Consider the following 27152-nt stretch of genomic DNA (forward strand, 5'->3'; position numbering starts at 1 on the left):
TCGAAACGAACCTATGAAAGACGAATATTCGTTTCCTGTGCGTTTGTCGGAATACTGCGACTTCGAAAATCGTCTTCAATCGTTCAATGGAAAATGGCCTAAGTATTTGGGAGGCCCGACCCCGGAAGAATTAGCCAGAGCGGGATTGTTCTACTTGGGCGAAGGGGTTAAAGTCAAGTGCTTCAGTTGCGGTGTGTCACTTCACCACTGGGAACCACAAGATTCGGCCTACCTAGAACATGCTCGTTGGTCACCGAATTGTCATTACTTACCCTTAGTGGGACTGAGACATTGAAGTAACTTACCATGTCGTTGAAGAAGAAGAAACCAGATTGGTTAGGAGTCAAATGTTGGACATCACCGAGACCAGTATTTAAACTCCATTTCAAAAACGATATTGAATCATTACCTAAAGAACTGCAAAAGAAGATTTACCAGGAAGTTTGGCAGGGACTTGCCAGAGTGAAATCTCAGTGGGTAACTGTAGAACTTTTGTGCCGAGAAATTCACAAGAGGAAAGTGAAAAAGTCAACCAATGTGTCAGATTTCTCTGGGTCAAGGGTGCATTCATCCTATTATATCACTCTAGACCGTTTACATCAAAAGAGTTCATTGATATTCTTGGACGTTACCCTGAGTGGCAGTGGTCAGAAATTACTCACTATGTGGATTACTTTTGCTCTAGGAGAAGATTGTGAATTGTACGGACTGCCCTATTGATGGATACTTTACAAGAGAACATTCGTGCTTTGCCTGTGGAGTTGAGAGAACGCATTTACCGAGAACTGGTCAAAATACAAGTGAAACGTAAAGAACAGTTGCATCCGTTACGTCACCGGTGGTTGAACCACTGGTACCTGAATGCTATAAAAGGACTGATTCGTCTGAAAGTGTTTCATTGGTCAGACCTTGATCAACTATCCCGTCGTTCAAAGAAATGTTTTGTTACTGAAGATTCTATTTGCTACCAGGTAGACCTACTGCAACAAATCTCAGAGGAAGAAGAGTTAAAGGAATACCAACATCTTTTACAGAATGTCACCTTAGTGAAAGAGGAAACTTCTAAACGAACTGTAAAGTGCAAGTTAGTGACTAAACCATTTAGATTTGCTACTGGAATAAAACCATCTCTGACCAGGCAGTACACTTATACGACAACAAAAAAGTTTTTTAGTATGACCTGTTTATGGATACTTTACAAGAGAACATTCGTGCTTTGCCTGTGGAGTTGAGAGAACGCATTTACCGAGAACTGGTCAAAATACAAGTGAAACATAAAGAACAATTGCATCCGTTACGTCACCGGTGTTTGAACCACTGGTACCTGAATGCAATAAGAGAACTGATTCGTCAGAAATTGTTCCAGTGGTCAGACATTGTTCAAAACTTCGAGGTCGCCAATGATCGACATGTTCATCATTTTGGTTACTTCGAGATTCACCTAGTGCAACGCATTGAGGAAGACAAGTTAAAGGATTACCAACATATTTTACGTGGAATCTGCTGAGTGGAAGAGGAAACTTCTAAACGAACTCTGAACTGTAGGTTACAGTTTGGAGCATTTAGATTCCCATCTGGAGAACGAATACCTCTGGCTAGAAAGTACGTGTATTGCATCCGAAAAAAAGAGAAGATAAAAGCAGGCTGCCATGCCAAGGCTTTTATCATATGTGATTGAACAGATTCCGTGGAAGGAACTCAATGACCATATTCAAACCGTGGATCATTACCAACAATTATTACAAGAACTGTATCCAATCAATTTGGGACGACGCATAGTGTGTGTCTTAGTGACTTGTTTTCTGGGATTTCGTTTACCAGCCGATTCCTTGTGGACTCTTTATGAACAGTACTTACCACCCAAATGTCCTTAAATGGTCACGAAAGACTCCTTTTGCACAAAGCCTTGGTTTTCATCTGGATACTTCTCGACCTCTACAGGAAAAAAACATTCGTCAACTTTTAGCTACCGAAGACGTGTATGACGATGTGTGTGTAGCTTATGACTTACATCCCCATTGGACAGATGTCCGTGCCGGAAAAAAGGGGGTTTTGAGGCTTGGACCCAAGAAGTGGCCCAGTATGCACGAAAGATGTTCAACGAAAAAAATTACTTTTCAACCTGTGTTAGTGACAGTGCCAGAAGAAGAAGAACCCGTCACCCAGGACAGAACTGTCGTGGACATGCCTGAAAGACCCTTTCGGGAGGACACTTCTTTGACCTTACCCCCTATAGAACTGGTCAGAACATTACCCAAAACATGTTGTACAGACACTTGTTTTTATTCCACGTTGATTGTTTTCATGTGCCTTTTATCGTTGTACTTAAGCCTTTGGCTTTTATGTATTTTTGTCTTTCGTGTTCATGTTTAAAACATTCAATAAACGTGTCCTGAAAAAAGTATATAAACTCTTGTCTTGTTTGTTTTCGTGTCACAAGTGACATTCCTAACACTATGGCTACCTCTGCTGTCTCTGCTCCCTCTTCCTCTACTGTCAAAGTCATCGACGAACACTTAGATCGTGCCAGTTGGGAGGCTTCGTATCTTTGCCATCCCTTTATCATGCTCATTGCTGGACCTAGCGGTACAGGCAAAACCGAATTCGTCAAACGTTTGATCGAACATAAACATCATTTGATCGATCGACCACCTCAGCGGATCGTGTGGTGTTACAAAGAGTGGCAATCGGCGTACAGCCTCTTGCGAGAAAGTCAAGGCGATTTCATCGTGTTTGTGGAAGGCATTCCTAAAGAAGACGACGGCATCGTCTCTGACTCCCGTCAAACCCATTTGGTCATTTTCGACGACATGTTAGGAGAAGACGAAGAAGAAATTAAACTGTGGTTCACGCGCAAAGGACATCATCGTAATGCCAATGTCGTTTACATCACTCAAAATCTGTTTCAACAAAGTAAAGCCCATCGCACCATCAGTCTCAATGCGCATTACGTGGTCTTGTTTAAAAGCCCTCGAGATAAATCGCAAGTGCAAGCCTTAGCCAAACAGTTAGGAACGCCTTGGCTGACTCAGGCGTACGACGATGCCACTCAAACTCCACACGCCTATTTACTCGTCGATTTGAAACCTACGACCCCCGATGATTTACGATTTCGTACCCACTTGTTTCACCACTGGTGCCAAGACGGAGGGCCTGTCCTGTACACGTCTCCGTCTTCGACTTAACTTCATTCCACAAAAAAATCTATAAAAACCTCAGAACCTTTTCGTCTGTCTCACACACATTTTGAACATGACGTCCCTTCAGTCGCATCTTCCCGTCAAATTGATTCGTGCCATGTATGGCATCAGTCGAGAAAAAAATCCACAAACACGAGCTCGTGTCTTAGAAACTAGTCTCAAAGAAGTTTTACGATGGTTCACGGTGACGGCACGTTAATTACTCCAAGGGATCATTCAGATTCCTCATCAAACCAAACGCTTTTTTGATCGAAACAAAGTCGCTTTGACCCAACCGGCCGATCCCCGCATCGACACTCAAACCAAAAAACAAATCATTTTGAAACCTGGAGGGAGCGGTACTCTAGGAGGGGTCATTATTCGCTCTCTCTTAAGATGGGATCCTAATGCCCCCAAAGTTATACCCAAGAAAAAAAGTCAAACGAAGCTCCAAGAAGAAGAAAAAGACCTGGTCCCCAAAGAGAACTTCTGCAGTGGCGGGACCCTCCTCTTACCAGACACCACCCCGGAAAAAGAAAAGAACTCCCCAGAAAAAGAAACAGAGAAAAAGTCCCCACAAAAAGAAAAGTCCACAGAAGAAAACTAGTCGCAAGAGAGGCACCTCGGTCAGGACGCAACCTTACACTCGCAAACCACGACCTGCCACGGCGGTGACCGCGTCTCCGGCAGCCTCACGTTCATCCACTTCTCCGTTGATGACACCAAGAACTGAAGAGTACTTGGAGTCGTTGATCACACCAAGAACTTCTCCGTTGATGACCCCAAGAAGAATTTCCCCAGTGGCAGGACCCTCCAATTTAGTGGCAGTGGCTGCTGCTCACAAAGTACCTTCTCCCAAAATCAAAGTCCAAGAAAGATCGGGCATGTTACAAAGTTTACTGGATTTGTCCAAGGAAGAACTGGCTCGATTTAGTCCGTTGCGTACCCCTGCACGACGTGTCATGCCTGTCCTGAAGTTAATACGACGTAAAGACAATCAGTGGCGACGCGTTCCAGTATAAAAAGGGTGTGTGACCGAGTAGGGGTATCAGTGTTTTGGTGCTCCTGAAGATGTCACTCTTCAGAAAACATCCCTCTTCTAAACAACCCCAAGGAAAGAGAAGGAAAGGACTGCCTCCACGTTTAGTCAAACATGGGGACATGTGATCTGTTCTGTTCAAAGCTTCTCCACCCCTGCGAAAAAAACCTCATTCAAATCGCCTCCAAAGAGGTCATCGATACCGTCTGCGAATGTTTTTGAACGTCTTGAAAGGTACGATCCCTTTGTCCAAACACCAGAAACAATGCTTAGGGAAACATCGTCACGTTCTTCGCGAAATGGTTCAAAAGAAAATTCCCATCGAACAAAAGAAGAAGATGTTGGTCCAACGTGGAGGAATTTTACCCTCTCTTGTTAGGCCATTGCTGAAAGGAGTCTTGGGAACTATGTTGGGAGGACTGATTGGAGCAAGATAAAAAGACCCTCTGAAGTTCCAAGATCTCAGAATCGACCCCTGACATCCCATGGAAGGCTGAAAACTAGCTTTAGTGCATTACAAACGATGGATGGAATATCATCGTTGGCAAGAACAACGCACCCCGCATTTACCTCCCAATCCCAATTGGAGCGAGATGTCCCGGTTACAACACGAATTGCAGTCCTTGATGGATCCCCAAGATTTGTCCGAAACAGAAAAATCGCAAAAGTACGGTCAACTCTTGCAACGACTGCAACTCTTTCACCAAAAAGCTTTAGACGAAACAGCTCTTCCCACTCTGAAAGCTTTTAAAGTCCATCCCCCACGCCATCACCATCACTACCATTCCCAGGGGTCACCAGAGACGCTACCCCACGAAGGCCTGAGGAAGAAGAGATACGAGAAGTCTTTCAAACACCGTCAGCAGCTCCCATGTGTAGTAAGATTGCGGAATCCTTGTTGACCCCGTTCCCCACACCCCAACGAGAAGAAATGAAAGCTTGAGTTAAAAGTTGATGTCCACTCCTCCTTCGACAGAAGTGAAAAAGAAAGAAGGGAAACCAGAAGTGAAAAAAGAAAAGAAGACCAAAGCCATTCCATTGCGACCTCCACCACCACTACCTTCGACTTCTACTCCCGTAGCCCATCGGACACGTAAATCCGTTTCTAAACCACCCTTTCGTCCCACCCAAAGTAGCATCCTCGACGAGTGTGTGCCTTATTAAGAAACAAAAAATGGAGAAGGTGTTAGCCAGCATTTACTACGATCCCTCCCATCCTGTAGGTTACGCAGGAGTTCAAAAATTGTATCGTGCTGCCAAAACTCGACTGAAAAGTCTCCGTTTACCTCAAGTGCAACGATGGTTACAAGAACAAGCTACCTACACTTTACACAAACCGATTGGACGCAAGTTTTCCAGAAGTCGCACCCGAGTGGAAGGCATCGATCATCAATGGCAAGTCGATTTAGCCGATGTCTCTCATTTGGCCAGCTACAATCGTGGCTACAAATATTTGTTTTGTGTCATCGACGTCTTTTCCAAATTTGCTTGGGTCGTACCCTTGACTTCCAAATCGAGCAGTGAGTTAGTGCGAGCCCTGCAACGAGTGTTGAAACAAAGTGGTCGTCACCCTCTTCGATGGCAAACGGACAAAGGCACCGAATTTCTGAACCAAGCTTTCCAAAAAGAATTAAAGAAACGTGACATTCATTTTTTTACCACCGAGAATCCTGAAACCAAAGCCAGCATCGTGGAACGTTTTCAACACACTTTGAAAGAACGCATGTGGAAATATTTTACGCATCATCACACTCTGAAGTACATCGACATCTTACCGCACCTGGTTCAAGCGTACAACCAATCTTACCATCGAAGCATCGGACGTGCCCAGCAAGAGGTGACTCCCGAGAACGAATTGCTGGTGTCTGATCGCCTGTTTGGTACGTCCCAGATGAGGGCTGTCCCCAAGAAAAGCGGAGTGTTGGACGTAGGAAATTGGGTACGCATTGGCAAAACCAAACGCACTTTCGACAAAGGTTACTTACCTAACTGGAGTACCGAATTGTTTTGTGTTACTGGACGAGTGGATGGCCGTCATCCTACCGTCTATAAATTGGAAGACATGAACGGAGAAGTGCACAAAGGAACGTTTTACTTACCGGAATTACAACGTGTCACCAAAAAAGAAGACGACGTGTATGACATCGAAAGCATTCTCGAACGCAGAACCCGTAAAGTGGGCAAACGACGTGTCAGAGAAGTCAAAATACGTTGAAAAGGATATCCACCCAGTTTTGATTCTTGGATCGACGCTTCGCAAGTCATCGACTATGAAAAGAAGTGACCATCATGCCCTTTCACACAGACGCAGCTACTTCGACCACTCCTTCACCCAGTTCTTCTCTGCAAGATTTACAGAAACAACCCTTGAGTGTGTGGTGTGGAGAATGTGTGTCTAAAACGCAAATCGTCTTCTTTTGCCAAATCTTTGTGGTGTATTGTGTCATCAGGGCAGCCATTGCCAATTTGAGTTTGCAACAAGGAGACAAACAATTGTGGACCATTTTATTGAGGAGTTGCATCGGTTACCTGCTTCCCAATCCCTCCCTGAAATTCTCCTAGAACTTGAACAACAGGAACCTTGTGTCCAGTGCCAGTCACCACTCCAACAACAACAACCCCATTTTAGGCGGAGACACTCCTTTGACTTCTAGTAACCCCTCAGCCACAGAACTCTGGAATTATGAGTCACACTAACAACCAATTTTACTTAACCTTACCCAGTGACAGTTCCATGGAGGTGTTTCCCAACAACACGTTGTGCTGTTACACTGCCAAATTACCTCAGGCCATCCAATTAGATCACGAAACCCATTGTGAAGTGGCTTTAGTGGAAATCATTCACCCAACACAAATCAAAAACATCACCGAAACTCAAAACACTTTTGAGGTCGAAATCCTGAACGAACAATTGCAACAAACCATGAATGAAATCGGGTTTTCAGGTGACGTAAAACCAGCCAACAATCCACTCTTCAGTCTCTACACCTTGAAAATTTCGTCAGGGTTTTATTTTAGTGGCCAACATTTGGTGGATACCATTGCTACAGGTTCGAGTTAGCCTTTGGCAAAGCCCTGAACAAAATCAAAACAAAGTGTCACCCTGGAGTACCATAAAGTAGCTCGTCGCTTACTGATGAAATTTCAGGATACCCAAACGTTGTCCATCAGTTTTAATCGTGACTTGTTTGATATTTTAGGTGGAGACACAAAAATGGCTCCAAATTTTAAACCGAAGATCAACAGCAATACGCATTAGGTGTAAAGTTCGACAGCACAACAATTGAATGGGATGGTCAAAAGTTATCTGGATTTATAGAACGAAGACAGAAAATTGCACTAAGTCGTAGCTTAGAACTGATGGATCGTTTAAATTTGGACTGTGGTTACAAGAAAAGTATTTGCTGAACGGAGTGGATGTCCGCCTGAGACTGAATCGCAGCAGTGCCGCTTTCCATGTGTTGTCTAATGCTAACGATTACAAAACTGTCATCCAAGAAGCCAGACTCTACGTACGACGAGTGGAAGTGAAGTGTTACCTAAAGTGGGAAACGACATCAGTCACACGTTGAGCAGAACGACCGCCAAGTATCATAACCGACGAGTGGAAGTGAAAACCTTCACCATTCCCAGGAAACAGCGATCCATGATCGAAGATCATCTGTTCCAAGGACAGCTACCCAAACGTTTAATCGTTGCTATCGTGAGCAATGAAGCCTTCAACGGAGCTGTCGATAAAAATCCTTTCAACTTTCAACACTTTGGCGTGTCCAAGATCGAAGTCAGTCGCGATGGCAAGACCTTGTGTACCCGACCTTTCGAACCTAAATTTGGTGACATGAATTATTTGAGGTCGTACTTGTCGCTATACGAAGCTACCGGTCAGTTAGGAACCAACACCAGTCACGGTATTTCGTACGAAGATTATGGAGGAGGCTATGCTTTGTGGGCGTTTGATTTCACTCCAGACCAAGGTAGCGACGAGGGACATTTCCACCCTATAAAATCTGGTCAGATTCGTGTGGAAATTCAGTTTGCAAACCGAGACCCTGATGTAACGGTGAACGTCATCCTGTATGCAAAATCTGATAATACGATAGAAATCAACAGTTTGAGAGAAGTCATTCTAGATTATTAGAAGCTATGGAAGACTGTTATCCCTCTTTAACTAGTGAAGAAACTTTGGAGATGGAATGTGAGGAGACTGTGGAAGAAGAAGATAAAGAATCCCAAGACGAAGAAGCCATCATGATGAAGTCAAGATGGCCAGAACAAGGAGCCCATTTAGTCTCCTGTTTTGCTACAGTCCTGGCAGATAAAATGAAAGAAATGACCAAGGAAGAGTGTTATGGATGTCACAACGATCATCCCAGTCAAATTCAACACGACAAATGTTTGATGTTGAGCCAAGAAGAAAAGTTCGACGAATATCTGGACAAAGCTTGGGGTCTCATCGAGATAGAATTCATGTTGAATGAGTGTTATAAAGGCTTGGATAAACATTCTTCTCCTCCATGAACGTCTCTGGAGTGCCGTCGCATCGAATCTCTCATGGACCAGAGTAAGAAGTCGGAGCAAAACGCCTTTTACTTGTCAGACATTTTCAGGCAAAAAGTCAGGATCGAATTGATCACTTATCATTACCTATGAAGAAAAAGAAAACCGCACAAATAAATGGATGCCTGGGAACTTTATTACCTTTTGAATCACAGTTCGTACACTGCTAAAGATGAACTCCCTCATCGCAAACCTAAAGACCATCAAGCTTATGTGATCAACACGGACGCCAGTCATCCCCCAGGAACCCACTGGATAGCCGTCTACTTTCCTCAAGAAGGATGTGTGGAATATTTCAATTCCTATGGATTGCCCCCTTTGGAAGACGATATCATCGACTTTATGAAAAGAAATGCTCAGACCACCCGATTCAATAATGTGAAATTACAAGGCACAGATTCCTTTGTGTTCGGACAGTACTGTGTGTATTTTCTGCATCATCGCAGCCTGGGCTATTCCTTAGAACATTTAGTGACTCATTTTGATCCTCGTTCTTCTTCTAGAAACGATGTGAAAGTAGATCGATGGTTTTGTGACCATTATACTGGTCTTTTGTCTCAAGCTAGGAAACGTAGTGTCCATCAATGGCCTAACGACTTCCAACAGTAGAAATCACAATTTCATTCACAACGTTTTCAGCCCTGTCCAAAATAATGTGTTAGTTGAAAAAAATGTTTGTGATTTGAAAAAAAAGGTTTGATGTTATAATGTTTGATTATTGTTAAAAATGTTATAGTTGTTTGTTAGTGTTAAGTGATTTTAAATAAAAAATGTTGTGTTTTGAAGAAAAAAATTCCTTTGTGGTTTGTTTGGCTATAGGAATCTTGATTCATGCTCTTTGACTTCTCTCTATCCCTCTCATGACACTCATTAAACGTTCCGACTCGAAAACCGTGTAGGGATGTTTTTCTTCACGTCCGCGCTTTGACTTTAAAAACCGGGGTAGCCTCCAGTCTAACCATCCATTGTCGACTCATCCTCCTACGAAGATGTGCTCCAGACTAGCTAAGCTAAACGAAGCCTACGTGAATTTGCATAGGGTCAGACACAGTCTGATACCGAAGCCAGAAGAGATAGAGAATGTGAGAATCTTAAAAGTCACTGAAGACCTGATAGAAGAGCTCTTCAGAGAAGAAATTAACAGGGAGAAAGAAGAATGGACAGAGAAGTACAGGTTTCAGAAACAGCAGAGAGAGAGAGAGAGCAACAACAGCAACAACAACAGCAGCAGCAACCTGAACCTGACAGAGGCTTTGTCGATTGTCGTATCGACACCAAAGAGTTCTTCTTCTCTTTCCGAAGAAGCAGACCTATCGTCAGAAAGCCTCTCGTCAGAGGACGTCGCACTCTTAGAATATAAAAGATCGCCCTAGCTTTAACTTCGCACACAAAAAGCAGCCCTTTTCATGGCTACCCCAATTTCTAGAAAAGAAATAACAATCGATTTGCCAATGTGTGTATGTACAGTAGTGTAAATATAAACACTCACTCTTTTTCTGGTGTGATTGTATATGTTTGTTATTGCAAGTGATTAATTAAGTTTATGTGGATAGTAGATAATGATAATGTTTTTTTTTTTTGCTGTTTGAGGTGTGTGGAGAGTAGATTTTGGTTTTGATTTGATTGCTTTGCGTATGTGAATAGTATAATATTTATTTAAATGGCTTGTACAATTTTTTAGAATAGTGATGGGTAGTATAAAAAAGTGAGTGTTTCTTTAAGGTCCGCGCGTTGTTTGGTCATGGTCTAGGTAATATAAGTTTTGTCTTAGGGGGATGTTTTCCTTCACGTCCGCGCGTTTTAATTGATGATCTAGGTAATATAAGTTTTGGATTTTGGGGGATGTTTTCCTTCACGTCCGCGCTTTAACTATAATTTGAAAATCGCTCGACAGTCTAGCTACCCTTGTTGATTGATCAACACTTGAGAATGAGCAGAAGGCTAGCGAAACTGTTAGAACTTCATGTGCACCTGGAATATGCCAGGCTCATACTGAATGAGCTGGCCGCAGACGCTATAGTGGAAGAAGGAAGGATGAAAGAGGAGAGAAGAAAAAAAGAAGTGGAGGAGAGAAGAAAAAAAAGAAGAAGAGGAGAGAAAAAAAAGAAGAGGAGGAAAAGGAGAGAGGAATGGCTGTACCATAGACACAACAAGGAAATTTCAGAATCCCAGAGACAGAAGATTGGGATTCTGAAGTCACTCATTCCGCCTCTGCACTCCCAGCAAAAAGAGTGAAAGGAGATTGGAGTAGGAGATGCGTTTGCGGTACCAGGCCGGGGAGGTGCAACCATTAATCAGGTGCCCTGGAGTTCAAAACAAACAGCCCTTTTCAGGGCTACTCAATACTCTAGAAAAGATATAGTAATCGATTTGCCAATCTGTGAATTTAGAGTAGTGTGAATATAAACACTGACTCTTTGTTCCTAGTGTGAGTGTATGTGTTAATGTATTTCCATTTCCCCTAGTCCCTAGACAGTCCCACTATTTATTCCCATGTTCAATTCCACTTGTCCCTAGAGTAGTTTTTTTCCTCCTATGTTAAATTCCCCTTGTCCCTAGAATGGATATTTTTTCTCCCATGTTAAATTACATAGTCCTCAGAGTGGATATTTTTTTCTCCCATGTTAAATTTACATAGTCCCCAGAGTGGATATACCCTTTGTAACATGAAAGTCCCCTAGTCCCTAGACCGTCCCTATTCACTAATATGAGCAAACAATGCCTTCAGCTGTCATATTTCAACGAATTTATTTCAAATATAAAATAGTTCTCAGTTTCTTCATGAGATATTTTTTTTTCTATGCCGTTTTTAAGAGGGTTATTGCATACGTATATCATAACAACCCTTAAACTCTAAAATGGACTGTTCGATACTGGAGAGCCTGGATGTGCTAAATTATTGGTGTCTGTTGATACATTATTGATAGTTCCGACACGTCAAGCACCCTTATTCAGTACATTCTGGTCTCCACAGCTATTGCAAAATGGAGAGTTATTAGCTCTGTCCTAGTCAGATAATTAAGTCATATACAATTTGCAAGGTCAAATCCCACAAGGTCATTGTTTAGACTTGTTCCACCTGAACTATAGAAAATATATCCCGCTAAAAACCTATTTAAAAATATAACTAAATTTGTTTCTTTTTTAATCAATTTTAAATCCTGATTCTTATAAATCTAATATTTGATGACACATTAAAAATTATTTTCATGCAAATAAGCGTAAAATAGGTTTAGATAAAATTTCTTAAACCAGCAAATTGGAACTTGACAGTCAAGTTCGTAATCGAAGGATTCTAGTTCCTATCTGACTTACATGAACCAGCTTTGTGAATGCTCACGTGACCCTTTTTTATTCTTATCCTTGGGCACAAATGGATAACTAGGACTATATAGGTATAGTAATAAACCTGGTGTGCCAAACAAAAAGCCTCCTTTGATTTTTATTAGGATAACATTACAATATTTCTATTTATGACTTGGAAACCTTTAGAGAGTCGATATTTTTTTCACAAAAAGATTATGCGATTGAATCAAATCATTCTCAACCACCTGAGTAGATTCAGTGTTATGCGTTTTTGGTGGTATAGTTATTTTTGTTTTGACTGTCGATGTTTTTTGAGTATGTTTATGTTGCTGTTGGCCGTGGATGTTCCTGCTTTTGCTATTGGATTGATGTCTATAGGAAGTCGTTGGATTGGAATGCTTTCGTAATGGAAATATTCGGGTGTTTGGAATAAACAGAGTTTGGATGGAAAGTGCTGCATATTTGATGACAGCATGTTTGTTGTGTATTGTTTTTATTGGGGAAAGAATATGTATATTTTTGGCATCTTTTTGCTGTTGTTGGCTTTCTTGTTCTTTTTCCGATTTTTTGTTTGTGGAAAGGTAGTTGGGACTCATTTTACACACAATAAAACGGTCGATTGGCGTCTGCATTGTATGACTCTTCCCTTAGTTTGACCACTTCATCTTCGTCGATTCTTAGATCCACGGTGCATAATATGTGAATTTCAAAATAAAAAGAGGTAAATTCACGGTGATAGAAGACAGTGACCTATATGAGGATCAAAACCATCAGTACCACTCAGAAGATGCATACCAAAATAACCGTCCGTGCGGTGTGACCTATATGAGGATCAAAACCATCAGTACCACTCCGAAGATGCATACCAAAATAACCGTCCGTGCGGTGTACTTCCATTCAACCCTGTCAAAAGCAACTCCAAGCAAATATTTGAAGGAAAACTTCAGACGCATTTGCAAACTATTTTAACCATTTTATTGTTCTTTTATTTTTCCAGCAAGTAATACCTAACAGGACTCTTTCAGTGTCAGTGTGATACGATGGTCTATTATGTAGGGTAGCAGACACAAAGTTCATTTTGATAAATTATACTCATATTAATTCTATTTAAAGGAGTCGAAACATATTGGACGTGATGATAAAACGACTAGAAAAATATGCCAACAATTTAGAGGAACTGGTGGAACACCGAACACAGGAACTTTTGAAAGAAAAGAAAAAGACAGATGCACTTCTTTACCGAATGTTGCCACCGTAAGCCTTTCTTTACATATTCTCTATGGTATCCATTCATTCGATATATATATATATATATATATATATATATATATATATATATATATATATATATATATATATATACCGTTTATTCTAAATTGATATTCCCTCTATTTCTCTCGTTCTTCTTTATCTAATTGCATTTGTTTTTCTTTCTCCCTTTCATGTCTCTCTCCTCTTTCTCATATTGTTACTGCATTTGTTCTTCTTGTCGCTGCATTTATTTTTATTTCTCTTCTTCTTGTCTCATTCTACTCTTTCTCGTAATGTAACTGGATTTATTTTTCTTGTAACTCCATTTGTCTTTCTTTCTCTTTTACTTCCACTTATAAATGCATGTATTCTTTTTCTTTCTCCATTTAAAACTGCATTTGCATTTCCTTTTCTTCTTTATCTATCTGAAGTTCCAGCTTCCTCAACTCCAATTGCATCATGTATTTTAATTTTTGTTCCTTCTCTTTTATGTCAGAGTCTGATACAAATTTACTGATCGAAACCAAGTCACTTTTATCTCAAAAATTCTTTTCTACCTAGTGCTGGACCACAACATTTTTTATTTCTCGCTTCGTTAAGGAAGCCTTTACCTATAAAAGATCATATTTTCTGGCAAGTTGAATTAATCCATTCTTTAGGAAAAGATCTAATTGGTCTTGGGTAGGACTTGGAAACTAGGTTTCCACTCTTGATGTCGTTTTAGAAAAAGGTTGCCGATTTCACTAAAGATTTCAAAAACTAGGGGAATTCAAATTTAAAAAAGAGAAAAAAAATTCTGATATATTTTAGCCAAAATTCAAAAATCCAGGACGAACGCCTAATTTATATGTTACATGTAGCACAGAAAAAAGTGAAAACAACAGGCTCTGAAAAATGTAAGAAATAATTTATTTCCCCGGAAAACTCTGTGAAAATGAGAAGAAAAAAAACGAACTTACTAGTTTGAGAATAAAATCCAAACATAATCCAAGAATAATCTACGAATTAAATTTTAGAAGTCCGAATAATTAAATGTTCTAATGAAATCAAGTTCGATTCCCGACGAAGAATTCAAGATCAAAGTTGATGATGCATACTGTATCCTTTGTGGTGTTGGTATGTCAACAGTTCTGTGCTATTCAGAAACAATAATCCGGTGTTTCAATTAATGAAATGTCTTTGTCAAAAAGTTCGGTATGAGCACTAAACTATTTCCAGGAGAAAAGAATCAAGCCTTGTAAATCCAACTAATTCGAATGAACATTATAATGTAATTCCAAAACTTTCGCAACAAAAGAAACACCTTTACGTCCCAGTGTTTAGAAGACCAACTGAGAGATATCTCTATAAACAATGATTATAAATATCTCGAAACGCTAAAAAAATTCCAGGATGAATGTCAACTATCTAGAACCTTGGAGAAGTATTTACGTATAAAAGCACGTATGCTCAGGATGACCTTGACAAGAACCAATCATTTTACTCTAAGAATAAGATAAAAATTAAACAATTGTGTACTTCTCTCACTGATTTCTCAGTTAAGGTCGGGAACTAGGTCAGATTTATGTGTTTACAAATAAACAGTCGCGGTCAAATTTTTTTCTGGAACGATGTAGAGTTACTAGTAAACAAAAAACTACATTATTTTGACATATAATGAAATTAAAAATAAAAAGATTTTAAAACTTACAAACAATTAAATTAAATCAAATATAAATTAAATCCAATATAAATAGCAATACTTAAATATTTAAAAAAATACTTTTAGCCTTCAGCTACCTAATGTATAAAATATTCGACTAAGCTATACAAAATCAATACTTTTGTTCTGATACAAATGTTTTAAAAATATATGCTATTAATGCCTATAGGTTTTTATTCTTTATTTTCTAAATTTCTCTAGATAAATGGACATGAAACAGCGCTTTACTGCCTATCTTTTTAAAGTAATGCAGATCAGTATTGCAATTGTAACAAAATACAATAAAGATAACGCTAAATATTTTATGGCAATGAAAATGATTCCAAAACAAACAGAACTAATTATGCATAGTCGATGATTCCGACATATAAAGAGAAAACAAATAAGAAAGGAATGACATAACCTTCAAATAAATATTCGTAGGCTAGACGAATTAGCTATGAACTAAAGAAAATTCAGAGAATCGTGTTTAAAACATGCAAAGAATCGTGTTAAAAACTAAAACGAAAAGATTCATGTGAAGAACTAAAATACAAAGAATCGTATTAAATATAAAATGCAAAAATGAGTGTTACAAACTAAAATGCAGAGAATCCTGTTAAAATTCGAATGCTAAGAATCGTGTTAAAAGCTAAAATGGAAAGTGTCATGAGAAAAACTAAAATGCAAAGAACCGTGTTAAACAGCAAATGCTTAGATTCATGATAAAAACAAATATGCAAACATCATATTAAAACTCAAATGCAAAGGGTCGTGTTAAATGCTAAAATGCAAAGAATTCTGTTGAAACTCAAAAGCTCAGAATCGTGTTAAAACTCAAAAGCTAAGAATCGTGTTAAAACTCAAAAGCTAATAATTGTTTTAAAACACAAATGCTAAGAATCGTGTTAAAACTCAAATACTAAGAATAGTGTTTAAACTCAAATCTTAAAAACAGTGTTAAAAATCAGATGAAAAGAATGATGTTTAAATGTAAAATAAATAGAATTGATTAAAACTAGAACACAAAGAATTGTTCATTACACTAAAATGCGAAATCTCACGTTAAAATCTAAAATACAAAGAATTGTGTTAAAACTAAAATGCAAAGAATAATGTTAAGACTATCAAAAAAATTGGTGCTAAAACTCAAATTATAAGAATCGTGTTGAAACTCAAACGCCAATAATCTTGTTAAAAACTAATATGCTAAGAACTGTATTAAAACTTGAATGCTAAGAATTGTTTTGAAAACTAAAATGCTAAGAAATGTGTTAAAAACATAAATGCAAAGAATCGTGTTAAAACTCAAATGCAAAGAGTCGTACTAAAAATTAAAAGGCAAAGAATCGTGTTAAAACTCAGATGATACGAATCTTGTTAAAATTAAAATGAAAGAGTCGTGTTTAAAATAATATTTTCAAATAATCGTCTTGATACTCAAATAATCAGAACGGTGTTAAAACTCAAATGTTAAGAATCGTGTTAAAAGTCCGATGCAAAGAATTCTGTTTGAAGGTAAAATTCATACAGTTTTTTAAAACTATAATACAAAGAATCGTGTATTAAACTAAAATGCGAAATGTCATGTTTAATAACTAAAACTAAAAGAATTGTGTGAAAAGTAAAATGCTAAGAATAATGTAAAGAACCGTGTTAAAAAACAAATGCTAAGAATCATGTTATAAACTAATATGAAAAGAATCGTGAAAAAACTATAATGCAAAGAATTGTGTTAAAACTAAAATGCAAAGAGTCTTGTTGAAACTCGAATGCAAAGAATATTGTTAAAACTAAAATCAAAAAATGGCGTTAAAACTCAAATTCTAAGAATCGTGTTTAAGCTCAAATGATTCATTCTAGTTGAAAACTAAAATGCTAACAATCGTGTTAAAACCCGAATGCTAACAATCGTTTTAAATCTAACATGCTAAGAAATGTGTTAAAAGCATAAATGGAAAGAATTGTGTTACAACCCAAAGGCAACGAGTCGCGTTAAAAACTAAAAAGCAAAGAATCGTATTAAAACTCAAATAATAATAATCGTGTTAAAACTAAAACTCAGATGCTAGGAATTGTGTTGAAACTCAAATGCTAAAAATCGTGTTGAAACTCAAATGCTAAAAGTCGTGTCAAAAACTAAAATGCTAAGAATCGTGTTAAAAACTGAAATGCTAAGAATCGTGTTGAAACTCAAAAACAAATAACCGTATTAAAATTCAAATGCAAAGAATCGCGTTAAATCTCAAAAGATAAGAATCGTGTTAAAACTAAAATGCTAAGACTCGTGCTACAACTCAAATGCTTAGAATCTTGTTAAAATAAAATGCAAAGCATTGTGTTTGCAACTAAAATAAAAAAAATTGTGTTTTAAGCTAAAATACAAAGAATTGTGTGTAAATCTAAAATACAACAAAAGGTATGCTATAAACTAAAATACAAAGAATTGTAATAAAAATGAAATGCTAAAAATTGTGCTAAAACTAAAATACAAAGAATAATGCAAAGAATCTTCTTAAACCTCGAGTGTTAGGAATCGTGTTAAAAACTAAAATACAAAGAATTGTGTTAAACTCAAATGCAAAGAATTGTGTTTGAAGCTAAATTGTAAATAATTGTGCTTAAAACTAAAATAGAAAGAAACGTGTTAAAACAAAAATACAAAGAATGGTGTTAAAAACTAAAATATAGAAAATTGTTTCAAACTAAAATGGAAGGAATAATGCAACGAATCGCGTTAAAACATAAATGTTTAATATCATGTTAAAACTAGAATACAAAGAATGGTGTTTAAAACTGAAGTGCAAAGAGTCGAGTTAAATACTCAAACAGAAAGAATTGTGTTTAAACTAAAATGCAAAGAATAATGCAAGGAATCGTGTTAAAACTCAATTGCAAAAAATTGTGTTTATAGCTAAAATATGACAAATTATGCTTATAACTAAAATAGAAACAATTGTGTTTAAAACTTAAATACTAAGAATTGTGTTAAAACTAAATTACAATGAATTGTGTTTAAAACTGAAATGCAAAAGGTCGTGTTAAGAACTAAAATACATAAAATTGTGTTTTAACTAAAATGCAAAGAATACTGCAAAGAATCGTGCTAACATTCAAATGTAAAGAATCGTCTTAAAAACTGAAAAGCTAAGAATCGCGTTTAAACTCAAATTCTAAGAATCGTCTTAAAACTCATATCCGAAGAATCGTGTAAACCTAAATTGAAAAAAAACGTTTTTAAATAGTGTTGAACACTTCAACGCAAAGAATCGTGTTAAAAGTTAACATGCAAAGAATTGTGTGTAAAACTCAAATACTAAGAATCGTGTCAAAAGATAAAATGCAAAGAATTGTGTTAAGCTCAATTGTTAAGAATCGTGTTTGAAGCGAAAATGCAAATAATAGTGATGAAAGCTAACATGCAAACATTTGTGTTTAGAACTCAAATGCTAGGAATTGTGTTAAACGCTAAAATGCTAAAAATTGTATTAAACTCAAATTCTAAGAACTGTATTGAAAGTCAAATACTAAGAATCGTGTTAAACTTAAAATGCAAAGAATTGTATTAAAACTAAAATGCAAAGAATGAACTTAAAACTAAAATGCATAGAGTCGTGTTAAAACTAAAATGCAAAGATTAGTGTTAAAATTCAAATGCTAAAAATCGGTTTAAAACTCAGTTGCAAAAAATTGTGTTCAAAACTAAAATACAACGAATTGTTTAAAACTATAATACAACTAATTGTGTTTTAAACTAAGGTGCAAAGAGCCGGATTAAAAAGTAAAATGCAAAGAATTATGTTCAAACTGAAATGCAAAGAATGCTGTAAAACCTCAAACGTTACCATTCGTGTTGAAAACAAAAAGGCGAAGAATCGTGTTAAAAACCAAATGCTAAGAATGGTGTTAAAACCTAATGCTAAATATCGTGTCAAAAACTAAAAAGCTTAGAATTGTGTTAAAACCCAATGCTAAGAATCGGGTTAAAACACAAATGCTAAGAATGGTACTCAAACTCAAGTGCTAAGAATTGTGTTAAAACTCAATGTTAAGAATCGTGTTTAAACTCAAATGCTAAGAATCGTGTTTAAACTCAAATGTTAAAAATCGTTTTAAAACCAAATACAAAGATTTGCGTTTAAAACTGAAATACTAAGAATTGTGTTTTAAACTAAAATGCAAAGAGTAGTGTTGAAAACTAAAATACAAAGAATTGTGTTAAAACCAAAACTAAACTAAAATACAAAAAAACTCAAACTCAGATGCTAATAAGCGTGTTACAAATCAGATGCAAAGAATTGTGTTTTAAGCTAAGATACATAAACTTGTTTAAAACGTGTATACATAGAATCGTGTTTCAAGCTAACATTCAAAGAACTCTGTTTTAAATTAACATGCAAAATGTTATGTTAAAATCTATTATAAAAAAACGAACTGTATTAAAAATAAATTGCTATGAATAATACTAAAAATCATGGTGTAAAGTAAAATGCGAAGAGTCGTGTCAAAACTCAAATGCAAAAAATAGTGTGAAAACTAAAATACAAAGAATGGTGTTAAAACTCAAATGTTAAGAAACTTTTAAAAAAACTAAAATACTAAAAGTCATGGTAAAAGCAAAAATGCGAGAATCATATTAAAACTAAAATTCAAAGGGTCGTTTCTAAAATTAAAATGAAAAGAATCGTGCTAAAATTCAAAAAATGCTAAAAATTGTGTTAGAAGCTAAAATGCAAATAATTGTTTGAAAGCCAAGATGCAAAGAATTCTCTTTAAATCTCAAATGCTAAGAATCCTGTCAATATCTAAAATGCTAAGAATTCTGTTAAAACTCAACTGCAAAGAAATGTGTTAAAACTGAAACGCTAAGAATCGCGCTCAAACTCAAATGATAAGATCATGTTAAAAACTCAAATGTAAAGGATCGTGTTACAAACTAAAAAAAGCTAAGCATCGAGTTAAAAACTAAAATCCAAAGATTCGTGTTAAATACCAAAATGCAAAAAAGTGTGTTCAGACTCAAAAGATAAGAATCGTGTTAAAATGCAAATGCTAAGAATCGTGTTAAAAGCTAAAGTGCTACGAATTGTGTTAAAACTCAAATGCTACTAATCGTGTCAAAATTTAAGGTAAAGAATTATGTTAAAATTCAAATGCAAAGAGTCGTGCTAAAACATGATTCTTTGCATTTTAGTTTTAAACACAATTCTTTATATTTTAGTTTTATAAGAGCATTCTTTATATTTTAGGTTTCACGCATTTCTTTGTATTTTAGCTTCAAGCACAATTATTTACATTTTAGCTTTAAACACAATTATTTGCGTTTGAGTAGTAACACGATTATTAGCATTTTAGTTTTTGACATGGTCTTTGCATGTAGTTTTTGACACGACTCTTAGCATTCAAGTTTTAACACGACTCTTAGCATTCAAGTTTTAACACGACTCTTAGCATTCAAGTTTTAACACGATTCTTTGGATTTTAGGTTCAACGCGATTCTTTGCATATTTGTTTTCAACACGAGTATTAGCATTTGCGTTTCAAAATGTTCCTTGAATCATTCTTTGCATTGTACGTTTAACACAATTCTTTGCACTTTGGTTTTAGAACACGACTTTTTGCATCTTAGTTTAAAAACAATTCTTTGTATTTTAGCTTTAATCGCATATGCAAGGAATTGTGTACAGAGCTAAAATAACAAGAACTGGTTAAAACGAAAATGTAAAGATTTGTGTTAAAACTCAAATGAAAGAGTCGAGCTAAAACTCAAATGCAAAGAAGAGTGTTAAATTTGAAATGCTTAAACTCTTGTTAAAAGCTAATATGAATCGTTTGAAAACTCTATGCTAAGGATGGCGTTGAAAACTAAAATGCTCAGAATCGTGTTAAAATTCAAATGCTAAGAATTGTGTTAAACTTCAAATGCTAAGAATCGTGCTAAAACTCGAATGCTTAAAATCGTTTTAAAACTCAAATACAAAGAATTGCTAAAAGTAAAATACATTAATTGTGTCTAAAACTAAAATAAACTAAAATACAAAGAATTGTGGTGAAAACTAAAATGCAAAGATTCGAGTTTAAAACTAAACTACAAAGAATTGTGTTAAAACTAAAATGCAAAGAGTAATGCAATGAATAGTGCTAAACTCAAATGCTAAGAATCGAGTTAAAAACAAAAATGGAAAGAATCGTGTTTAAACTAAACTGGAAAGGGTCGTGTTAAAACTAAAATACAAATAATCGTGTTTAAACTCGAATGCTAAGAGTCGTGTTAAAGCTAAAGTGCAAAGAGTCGTGTTAAAACTCAAATGTTAAAAGCTGTTCTAAAACTCAAATGCTAAGAATTATGTTAGAACTCAAATGCTAAGAATCGTGTTAGAACTCAAATGCTAAGAATCGTGTTAGAACTCAAATGCTAAGAATCGTGTTAGAACTCAAATGCTGAAAATAGTGTTAAGACTCAAATGATAAGGATCAAGATAAAAATAAAATTTGGTTATGGGTCTTAACGAAATCAGAGGAAAACTTCCATAAAATTCAAAGAATTCACAACGATTGACTGATACTGATGAAAAAAGTGGTTCCGTTCATTCTATTGCATAAATAGTAATCCCTAATAATTACAAATATATCGACTATTTAAAAGAACTCTTAATGATAAAAAGCAGCCATGAGCTACCTACTACTTGATATGAAGCCTTTATGGTGTATAAATTAAACATTCCCCTGATATAACAAAGAAAAGATTCTTATATTTCTTACATCTCTAAAGTACCAGTGCGCTTTTTATTTCCTACATTTTTGTCTTTGAAATGGCTGTTGTGTAATAACATTTTTCTAAAGCACTTTATTACAATAAAGTTTCTGTCATATTTCTTCTTTCACAAAATTTTAAATAGTATATAATACATCACATACATGTAGTTTTTAAAAATTTCATTTTAAACCGCTTTTTCTTTACAATATTAAGTTGTTTTCTTTTTCAAAAACTTAAAATAAATTAAATTTTCTGGAAAAATTAGTTAAATTTTGCACGTAAACTTGAAAGAAGCATGTTCAAATATTTTCTGTAAGAATCGGTTTTTTATTTCTCTACCAGAAATTAGGAAAATGTTTTAAAAAATAAGGAAACAAGTTATATATTTCTAAAATAATGTCTTTTATTAGATTTTCTAAAATGTCAAGCAAATGCTGAGAAAAACAAACTTTAAAAAAGTATTTAATGTTAAATCAGAAATAGTGTTTGTGATCCTTATTGTTAACAAGATGATAGCAGAACCTTATAAAACTGAAAAATTTAACATTGTGATGACTAATGACAACGAATGATCAAAAGATGAAATAAATTGGCCTATAAAAAAAATTAAGAGCAACTTTTCCCATATACCATAATACTTGAACAATTTGTACTTAAAACAACAAACAGTTATGAGACCTTTCCTGGTGTTGCGAGTGTTGGAGGTTGAGTTGCAAGAAGAACATTTTCCAGTTAGATAGATCAAAGTGCCTTCTTCCAGGACATACCACGGTATCTAATCCAGGTTCATCTATTGGTACAAATAGAACCCAAAACCTTCTGGTCACGAGTCCAATTCCTATACTACTGAGATACAGTAACTACAATCATCAAAGCATACGGTAATATGCATGTTGTGGCAAAATAAACATAGAGTTCTGATTTTATATTCCAGAATCATTGCTGATAAGCTAAAAGCTGGAGAAACCGTATTACCGACTCTCTACGAGGATGTGACAGTATATTTCTCAGATATAGTTGGCTTCACAACGATTGCTGGCATGAGTACACCTTTCCAAGTCGTCAGTCTTCTAAATGATCTTTACTCCTTGTTCGATAACACCATCGACCAGTTTGATGCTTATAAGGTAAATTATGCATATCTTATTTATTTCGCTTGAGTACTTTTTGTACGTATGTATGTATGTATGTATGTATGTATGTATGTATGTATGTATGTATGTATGTATGTATGTATATGTACGTATGTATGTATGTATGCATGCATGAATGTATGTATCTATGTAGCAGGTGAATTCGTGCGTATTTACTACACAGTTTCAGGTTCCTATCTAAATAAGAAAAGGTGCAGTCAGCTCTTTTTTCAAAGTCATTCTGAATTAAACGTGCATTTCAGATTTTGAAAATGGAACCTACAGAGAATGAATCCAATATATACCAGATGAGATTCATTGTCCTAGTTTAATGCCCACTTGCATGATATTAGATGTCCTTCCCTAATTGAAGCAATTTAAGTTTTCTCCACATTCCTAGAATTTTCCTGACTTTGAGTATTCGCTGATTTTTGCAGGTCGAGACGATAGGTGATGCCTATCTTGTTGTAAGCGGCCTTCCAAACACAAATGGCGATCTGCACATAAAAGTAATCTGTGACATGTCACTGGAGATCATCAGCAGTTTAATGGGGTTTAAAATCAAACATATGGAAGAGAGAAAACTCATGGTCCGAATTGGAATCCACACAGGACCATGTTGTGCAGGTATGTAGTCCTTATGGCACAAAAATAACAGCAAAGTCTAGGAGATGATGAGTTTTAATAGGAATTCCTGGACAGTTTTTGGAATGCGCTATCATTTTTAAGCAAATCTCATTTGCAGATAGTCATGAAAATTGCAGAACCTTTGGCATTTATTCGGATGTGTAGCATATATAGCAAGTTTCGATCAAATGTTTACTGAAATACGTTATTAAATTAAATATTGTTCCGAAACATTATTATTATTATTATTATTATTATTATTATTATTATTATAATTATCATTATTAATTTTTAAAAAATTATTATTATTATTATTGTTATTATTATTACGATAGTCAATTGTAGCAGCTGTAATTGAAACAATTAATTTTTCTTCTGAACTTACAGGTATTATATTTTGATAATGGCACCATCTGAAAGGTCGTTTTAGAATGAACGAGGCAAGCATACATAATGTATATTTTAGTAAACATTATGAATCTGAAGCGCAGCGTGTAATAAAAAAACATCTAAATTGTATTATATTCATTAAAAATGACGAATAATAATATTAATTTTGCTAGCGGTATTATTATTTTATAGGTGTTGTAGGGCATACAATGCCTCGATATTGTATCTTTGGAGACACGGTCAATACAGCATCAAGAATGGAAAGCAATGGCGAAAGTATGTATATTTTTATATTATTAATTTGCATGTGGATGTTAAGATTTGTCTTCAGTCAAAAAAGCAATAGAATGGCGTACCTATCTCTAGCAACACTGAGATAATTTCAAAACTATTGCCGATTCCAACCAATAACTACAAATAAAATAAAACAATTATCAGCAATATTAAAACCATATAGTCTCTGGCTATATGATACGGAAAACAAAATCAATTTATTCACGAATTAAGGGTTGCATGGATTTCAAGATTTTGAGTCGCTCTTCTCTTGCGTTTTATGTTATTGTTAATCAATGCCATTTTATCGTTATTTTGCCCTCGTGTATAAAACGTTATCCGTTGCATTTTCAGAGCCACATTATTAAGACACGGACAGTGAAATAATACGTTGTAAATGTTAGGTAAATGTTCCCAAAAAGGCATCCTGTATCAGTTTTTGTTGATGCTGCAATTTGTGAGACAAAAGATTCTATTTGAAGCAGATAGATCGTTTTAAATTAGGAAAGTTGATTTCTAAGTTGCGCACTCGGCATTTCTTTTCGCACTCTATTCGAAGCTAAAATTTTATAAGAGTCATCAAAACAATTTTATGTTAAAGTGATATTGGTGAATGTGAAGATAAATCAGTTTATGTTAACGTAGTACTGGTCAGTTTTTAAGAACGTAGCGATAAATCAGTTTATTTATTTTGCTTATGTTAGTTGTCGAAAGTCCGGCAACATGCTTTATCTATAAGCTGGTTGGTCTGTGCTACTTATTTCTTTTGTTGGAAATGACTACATGACCCTCATTGTTTCCCATTACTATAGTATCAGCTTTTGCTTTATATGTAAAATATATCAAGTAGATCACTCGTAAGTTCCACATACGTTCATTGCTTTGTTTGTATCATTTACTTGTGTACATGCACATCTTATTTAAATCTTCAGACTAGAAAGTAATGTCGAGTTCCTTTCGGCCAACGTTCTTGAAAATAATTAAATGAAACGATACGGACATCGATACTCAGGTTTGGCCATGTTTGGCAATTTGGCTCGCCATAGCACCAATAACGATGCCTGGTAATGAGCACAACACGTCATATAAAATCTTAGTAATTTATTTGACAATTATCCTTTGTCAATTAGTGTACATTTGTTTAGAGTATGCAGAACATTCTGTGTTGAATAGTTGCAAAATGCTGGATTTATTACGATTTATATTGGCATAGTGGAATAGTAGGAGTCAGAAACATCTGTTCTGCTTGAAATATTTCATGTTTGGAATAAATTCCGCAGAACTATATCCTGTTCCTTTATAGGTCAACGTATCCATTTAAGTGAAAAAGCACACCTGGCTCTTCTCAAATGCGGTGGATACAACACGAAATACAGAGGAGAAATCTACGTGAAGGTAGGCACTCATAGTTATGTCTCCAATGAAGATAAATCTATATGAATTAATATTTACTTTAACATGAACAACTCGAAACTAGGAAAAAACTATACGAATGAATATTTACTATTATATGAACAATTCTCAATGAAGATACATCAATATGAATTAATGTTTACTGTAATATGAACGATTCCCAACGAATATATATATCTATACGAATTATGAACAATTCTCAGTCAAGATAAATTTATATGAATTAATGTTAGCTGTAATAAGAACCACTTTATTTTGACAGGATTAAAATAGTCTAAACATTCCTATAAACAACCGCTCATCAGCGACACCACATCTTAGCTAAATATTACGAAATCCATATTTTAATAATATATCTAGGTTTCGTCTGTTTCCATTGGAAACTACAACATTGTATTAGAACTCTGGTCATTGGCCAATTTAAAATCCAAAACCAGTACTTAAGAATTCTAATATATCGAACGTTTTTCTAAGTGATTCTTCCTGATTGCCGATAAATAAAAGAATGCAGTGTGTGTATTGACAGACACATTATAAATGTACAAAGCACAATGTTTATCTTTCCTATATCGGTTGTTTCATGGAATACCCATATTTTGCATCTACAGTTTAAAATAGGCAATGATTTTGTGTCAAATACGAGAGACATGTTGCGTACAGGTGATTTGCCAAATTAAGATATACTACTATTCAGTATGTGTATAACTGGGTGGGCAGACTGGGCTCGTTAGTCTTGGCATGCAGTCAGTCTAAGAGAAAAATTCAATGGCTCCGAAACCGGGCAGATGGAGCTCGTTGCCTTGTCAGGCAGTTCATATAGGAGAAGGAAACTCTGATGCCAAACTCACCAAGTCCCAGCCACTGGATGATGGCTCTGCTGTCTTGTGGATATCTTCGGGAGAAGGAAAGGCAATGGGAATAAACCCAGACAGAAAATCCGGAGAGGAGCCCCTAAGGCGGCTGGGTGTCAACTTCGATTCCCTTCCGGCAGCTCCTGCATCCGAACTGGTGCTAAATGTCATGCTCAGCATTCCGTAGGACACCAACACCAATGACAAGAGGGGGATCATGACGTCTGGACAGCCGAGGATCTCCATACTCCACGACCAAGCTTGTGTCCTGGAGAGGCCACTTCAGCATCGATCCTGATTGAGGAAACAACACGGAAGCTGTCTTTCTACGGGTTATAAGTCCCACCCAATTGGCGTACCTAAGGTGAGCCACGGGTCAGCTTTGATTATCGCGTCCCACTGTCCGAATACAGCCCGCCTCAAGCAGGGCAGCCTCCGGTCAGTAAGGTGTTGGCCCACCAACGGCTGCCTGCTACAGTGGGTGCCTGGAGCTCCGTGTGTTGCTCAGCATGACAAGCAGACGTAAATTCCGCACCAGACAAAAGAAACAAGAAACTAACAATGAAGACTCCAGCTTTTCGATTCGCAAGCTGGAACGTACGCGCCATCTGTACAGGCATATCTGACGATCTCAGGGAGGTGGACAACACTAAAAAGACGGCCGTCATCGACAGAGAGCTCACCATACTGAATAC

General features: G+C 36.2%; 1 protein-coding gene across 1 annotated transcript in view; it reads left to right on the forward strand.

Annotated features, from left to right (window-relative positions):
• Positions 1-27152, forward strand: part of LOC149775209 (atrial natriuretic peptide receptor 1-like) — a 194139-nt gene that overhangs the window by 161865 nt on the left and 5122 nt on the right. The window contains exons 18-22 of the mRNA XM_089944372.1: positions 13195-13335; positions 22705-22897; positions 23341-23530; positions 24113-24196; positions 25497-25588. Coding sequence (XP_089800498.1) covers positions 13195-13335; positions 22705-22897; positions 23341-23530; positions 24113-24196; positions 25497-25588 — 700 coding nt within the window. The remainder of the gene's footprint in view (positions 1-13194; positions 13336-22704; positions 22898-23340; positions 23531-24112; positions 24197-25496; positions 25589-27152) is intronic.

Source organism: Sinohyriopsis cumingii, chromosome 19 (genome assembly GCF_028554795.1).
Source record: "Sinohyriopsis cumingii isolate HCF-2022 chromosome 19, ASM2855479v2, whole genome shotgun sequence".
In the NCBI taxonomy this organism is placed as follows: domain Eukaryota; kingdom Metazoa; phylum Mollusca; class Bivalvia; order Unionida; family Unionidae; genus Sinohyriopsis; species Sinohyriopsis cumingii.